Raw genomic sequence first — 6,000 nt, 5'->3', positions numbered from 1 at the left:
CTGGCACAAAACATATGTGCATCTCACCCTGTTTTATCCACAGAGGGGACAGCAGCTGACTACAGGGACCCCCAAGTCTGGCTAGTGCACCTTGGTCAAATCACTGTCCATGACTCAACTTGAGACATTCAGAAATTCAGACACACGCAACTGACACAATGGAAAGAAACAACATTTTTCAAGTGCCTAGTTGGCTGTTGAGTGAATGGATGCAAGAGTCATATTCAGCACGTTGTCTTTTCCCTGGATCTGAGTTCTTCTGGGGTCACCACTGACATTAACAGCCCAGAAATCTTCAGAATTACCTGGCGGACACTGGCTCTTGTCCAGCTGCTTCGTCACACTCATTCTGATTTTCTGGTAAGAAATTTGAGACAGCAGGTCACAATAAACAATTCACCCTCCCACAGGCCAACTCAGTGAACACAGGTAACATAGAAATGTTAATCTTCTCAGGGCAACAATAGAATATGCTATGAAAGGTATTTCAGGAAGCTGAAGTCTTAGGAGAATTAGGCAGGACTGCTTCTGAATGCTTGGGGGAATTCTCTAGCTGATCTGGTTGAGCTCTCTCCTAATATCCCATCTGCTGAGTCTGTCGAATTAATAGTATATTTTCCCAAAAGGTCCTAAAAATCAGCTGAGGTGCTTCTAGAATTCTCTCTACAACATTGGTTCGTCCCATCAGATAATGTGGTTGCTGATGCTACGGAAGAATTTCTGCTTGGGACTAGATGAATGCTACTGACATTCATATCAAGGAGACGATTTGGGGCTACACAGAAACAATGGGCATTCAAGGCTGGAGGGACTGCCAGAGCTCACCCATACTTCATGGAAACATCCAAGCAAGGCAAAGGGACACTTGGTTCTTTCCTGGTTTTCAGATGGCTACTTAGGTAAGATAAGCCAACATCACAAAGATGAAGTCTCGGGCTGAGTTCAGTGAAACCAGAGACACCACCTCACCTAACACAGAGGCAAGGCTACCAGTCTGTTTGGACAGACAAAGAAAGGCCAGGGACATTGTTCAAAAAGAAGAATCAGACCACTGTAGCTTGGAAGACAAATTTGACACAAACTATCTCTGACAGACACTTCCTGTGGATGTCCACCCAAGGTGGGTGACAGGTTCTCAACCCTGATTTCGGTCACGTGGCCTGACTTTGCGTCCAGGGTGACAGATACATGAAGTGGGCCTAGAAAGGGATCAAGGCTCCCTGGTACATACGATATCTGTGTTTCACAATCCATCCTTTTCTCTGGGTTAAACCAATATGTGTCACTAAGGTCGACCTTCGGTGAAGACCTTCTTCAGTCTAGACAGTGTGTGGGGAACAAAACTAGAAAGGATACCTGGGAGGTCAGCTGGAATTGGATCTTCTGCAACATGGGAGCAAGCACCAGCTACATCCGGAGCACGGCTGACTTTCTCTTCATCAAATGGCAAGTTGCCTTCACTGTCTAGCCGGTTGCAGTCAGATCCTTCTTGGAGAACTGAGGGATTCAAAACACATTCATCCTGGGACTCTTGGAGCAACTCCTCCTCCAACTCCTCTTGCTCAATGCTGTTCCAGGTGGGAAAGGAATGACAGAAAATTCAACTATGAGCATCCGTCCCCTTGTTGTCATTACTGATTTTGCTGCAGGGCATAGGAACTATTCATGAAATGCAAACTTATCATTCCTCATAAAGAGGGAAGTAACTATCCTTCTGTATGTGAAGCAGAGTCTGGCTGTCACGGGGTGGGAGAGGGAGAGAGCACTAGTTGTTCGGTGCGCTGCCCACATGACATGTGATGAGAAATGACACCCAAACATCCCAGTGTGGTCCTTTCGTGATCATGAAGCACAAGTGAACTGCCACAGCATGTGCTACTGCCATGTGCCTCTGTCATATGCACTTTAAGTTAATGTAGCCAAGTGAGTATGAGTGTTAAGGTATTGTAGAGCCTCAGAGATATTCTGCCTTCAATTTACGAATAAAATTCCTCTAAAGCCTTTCTCATACTAGTGTCACGTGGCAACTACAGGTTTTTCTAGACACTTCTACTGGTGTTTAATTCTTTGAGTTACTTCTTTACTGATTCCGTTGCTATCTTCCTTCCTAACAAGCACCTAAGAACTGTGTACAAACAGTTCTTTATCTCATCTTGGTGTTCATTTAGGAGAGTATGCATATTCTCTGTGTGTGCAGGGAACCCTAAAGGTGGTACATTACCTTGGGCCATACCTACAAGTGCCACAGAGACAACAGACAGCCAAGTTAAAGGGCCACTTCCCTGTTGGTTGGATTGAAGTCAATCAATGCAATCTGCAGGTTTTCTTTTCTCACATCTGGTACATGAGACTCTCTCGCCCTCATGGGTTCATCTTTCTTCTACCCTCTCCATACTTTACCTACCCATTACCGGCTCCTAAGACTTCATGATTACCTGGGGGTGAGTGTTTCTTCTTCTAGTTCATCTTCCTCATCTTCATGAATTTCTGCAAACAAATTCAGAAATATCCAGTCAGCTTTTCCCCACTTCACCAACTACAATCCTAATGGTTGTATGGCCACGGGGACATAAATCACTATGTATGTGTCAGTGCGGTGCTAAAGTTCTAGTGCACTGTCTTTAAATGATTGGCCTGGTCCACATGTCTGATCCATCATTCAGTGTGACCCCAAACTGCTGGATGGCCATCATGACCCCTCTGCCTGACAAGGGGCAAACATTCAAATGGTCTTCTGTTCCCTATATCACTGTACAAGTGTCCACCTGCCATCTCAACGTCTACAACTCTTTCATCCATCCGGCCACTAATTTCTCCCTAGACACAGGCTCTGCACCCCTTACGGCTCTCCCATACATCCCCTGCTTTGTCTAAGAAGAGAGAAACAACCGTGTCCCACATGCCTCCATCTGACCACATCATGGGACATTCCTAAGGCCTCTGAGTGTTACCAAGGGAAGTTCTCTCCATGGAAAAGGTACAGTGAAACAAAGTTCCCAACACGAGTTCGACAACATTAAGTGCCCAATCCAACCCTACAAAGTGCAGGGCTTCCCTTTTTCTGAGCTGATTCATGAACATTCCCAGATTAGTCACTGCAGTACCATCAACAGATTATTTGACCCATTTTACAGAAGAGGAAACAGACAGTGAAATAGGAAAATCCAATCACTCGCTCACAGTCAGGAAAGACAACACTCAGGCTGGGGTCAGGCCACTTTGATGCAAAGCCCAGGGCTCTTTCTGCTCCCACAAGCTATGCCCAGTCACATCTTCCTTTCTGTGCTTTAACCCTGGGGGATGCTGTCTCGCCCCGAAGGCTACCATCCATCAGAGGGGAAGCAGACAGTTGAAACACTGTGACCTCCAGCCTGCGCATTTCTCCTCTGTCCTCCCACTCAGCCAGTCCTGGTCCTGTCAGAGTCCCCAAAATGAAACATGGACACAAGACACTTGTTAAAATCATTCCTAGTGGAGGTGAGGAGTCTCTTATGAGCCAGGAAACTTTGCATGAGAGGCTCAGGGCTATCAGAGCCTGGGGCCACTTTACCTGGGCTGAGCTTGCGGGCAAGGCGCTCTGCCAGCCTGCATCCCTCGGTCAGCTGCTCTCGGAAGCCCTGGCCCGGGTTGTTGTCAAGGTCATTGTGGGTGAGGACGTCCCTGAGTTGTTGAATGAGCAGGATAGAGTCTTCTCTCCCGTCCCATAATTTCTGCCGTAACTGGGTCAGCTCTCGTGCCTGAGAGCAAATTAGGGTATCGTATTCCCTAACATGAGAGAGAAGAAATGATGTTAAAATGCATAGTTCGACGATAGACGATTAGAGGTTTCGAAGGCAATTCTGTGAGAACATCCCCGAGGCGCGAGCCCTCAGAGCAGAATTCTGGCACATATGGGGGACCTTCCTGTGGCAAAGAGGAGAAAAATGGTATAACTGAGGCATCCTCCGTATCAGAGATGCTCCTCTAGGATTCCGTCACATCCCATTCATCTTCTTCTGGAAACTAAATCTCATGTTTTCCTAAGCCTGCTTCATCAAGATGTCCGTTGAGTGTCTCACTGAGCCATGCCCATTCCCATATAAAGATCCACATGGGGCATACTGGGCAGTGAATGTCACAAAGTCATACATGGGGTGGACAGGCCCAGCTGGTGAGAAGTGGAAAGAACAGGAGAATAAGAGAGTCAAGGGAGGATGACAAGGTGTAGTCATCCAGGAAGGGACTGTGATTCAGAGGTAAATGAGGTACTGGTTGCACAACATGGTGAAGGTTCCAAAGGCCACTGAGTTGTTCACTGGATTTGAATCTGCTGAGTTTCACGTAATGTGATGAACATTTCTGCACTCTCCTGGCCCAAAGTTGCTCGTGGCCCCACTTCAGAGAGGCCTACACCTTCCACCAGCCTCCCTGCACAGAGCCCTCCTTACCTGAACCTCTCCTCAGCTAGCACTGGCTTCTCTGCCAGCTTCTCTGCCAGCTGCTCTGCCAACTTCACCACCCGGAACTGCAGCTTCTCCCCCAGCACGGATTCAATGATGTCCTTGTACTCTTCACACTCTGAGGAAACAGAGATGCTGCCTCAGGGGAAAGCTGCACCCCCTGCTGTGGTCACTGCCTTCAAGGGAGGAGCTAGGGTCCATCCCAAGGGCAGAGGTAACTGCGGTAGCAGGCTGTAGGCAGGGATTTCCACATCTGATTCCTCAGCCTCCCCACTGCGGGGCATTCAGTTCCTCCCCATTTTAGAGCTGGGGAAAGAGAAGCTGCAAGGCACAGAAGGGAACTAGACAGACTAACTGCCATTAGGAAAGGTCAGAAGTCACAGTCCCTGAGACTGACCGTGAATCATGGGCCAGTCTAACAAGACTTGCAACCTCGGAGGTGAAACACTGAGCAGGGGCATGAGGCGGTGGCTTCTTGTGTGGTTGGGGTGGACCCTAGGACTAAGGGACTGATGGTTCCCTTGTGCAGGGATTTCAGTACTGAGGAAGTACCTCAGAGGTTAAAAAAAAAATTCATCTGGATACACTTGTGTGAAATATGTTGCGTTAAACTGTGAGGACCTGAAAGACATGAGCCGAAATACTAGGATGATGTGTGTTAGTAGAAGCAGTAGTACTAGGACCTGCGTTTACAATGTACCAGGCAGTGTTGTAAGAGTTCTAGAACAATTTACTGACTATTTATTCCATCTCAAACATGCAGCAGCACTGGGTGGACAGAGAGGAAAACCGAGGCACAGAAAGACATGCAGCGTGGATGTGCGCCGAGGGAGCCTGGCCCAGAGTCTGTGTTCTTCACCTCTGCACTGTGTGACCTTGACACCAAGGTCCTGGGGGATACCCTTTTCCTTCTTCACCTTCACAACATGGTTCTTAAATTATGTTAGGTTGATAAGGAAAGATGTAAATAAAAGATAGTTTATCCTTTCCCCAAAGTGCACCTCTTCACTTTCTCAAATAGCAGGCTTCACATTTAGTTTCTCTGTTTCAGTCATTTTTCATTAAGTACACCCTAACCATCGGTTTACTGAAAATCAATTGTAAGCAAATGACACAAACCCAGAGTTGTCCAGATTCCTCCAATCATCTTGTTGTGTATTTCCCCCGAGTCCTCAGGATTCCATTTGTCACTACACACCCCTCCTACTGAACAGGCAACTGTGCTTCCAAATACCAGGATGACTGTGGGAGCGAAGGGCCTGCCCCACATACCGGCGTGGGTTTTCCTAGCAATGGTGTTCTCTCCCACTTACCCTCATTCTCATTCGCCACATGTCTCATGATCCAACTCTCAGGGTCACCTGGATTTCCTGCTGACACACATCACTGAAGTTTCACCAGCACAGGAAGAGACAGATTGGGTGATGCAGATTATCTAATTTCCCCAGAGAACATCCGGAGTCTCCCCACAGGGTGTCGCATGACTTCCTGGGACTCAGGAAGGAGACCCTGCACCCAGGAAACACAGCTTCCCGCTCACCAGGGAGCCCCTGTCTTGATG

General features: G+C 47.7%; 1 protein-coding gene across 4 annotated transcripts in view; it reads right to left on the bottom strand.

Moving 5' to 3' along the window:
- Window positions 1-11: 11 nt before the first annotated feature.
- Window positions 12-6,000, bottom strand: part of LOC102503774 (putative neuroblastoma breakpoint family member 5) — a 14,525-nt gene continuing 8,536 nt past the window's right edge. For 2 of the 4 annotated variants that reach the window (XM_032487005.1, XM_032487006.1), the window contains 5 exons: window positions 4,428-4,557; window positions 3,551-3,765; window positions 2,436-2,487; window positions 1,357-1,568; window positions 12-357 (listed from right to left, as the gene is read on the bottom strand). In XM_032487005.1, the coding sequence (XP_032342896.1) occupies window positions 302-357; window positions 1,357-1,568; window positions 2,436-2,487; window positions 3,551-3,765; window positions 4,428-4,557 (665 nt within the window). In that variant the 3' untranslated portion in view covers window positions 12-301. The remainder of the gene's footprint in view (window positions 358-1,356; window positions 1,569-2,435; window positions 2,488-3,550; window positions 3,766-4,427; window positions 4,558-6,000) is intronic. The other 2 variants (XM_032487004.1, XM_032487003.1) reach the window with 1 other exon arrangement.

Source organism: Camelus ferus, chromosome 9, assembly GCF_009834535.1.
Source record: "Camelus ferus isolate YT-003-E chromosome 9, BCGSAC_Cfer_1.0, whole genome shotgun sequence".
NCBI lineage: Eukaryota > Metazoa > Chordata > Mammalia > Artiodactyla > Camelidae > Camelus > Camelus ferus.
The sequence above is the reverse complement of the archived record's forward strand: the minus strand, read 5'-3'. Positions and strand labels throughout refer to the sequence as shown.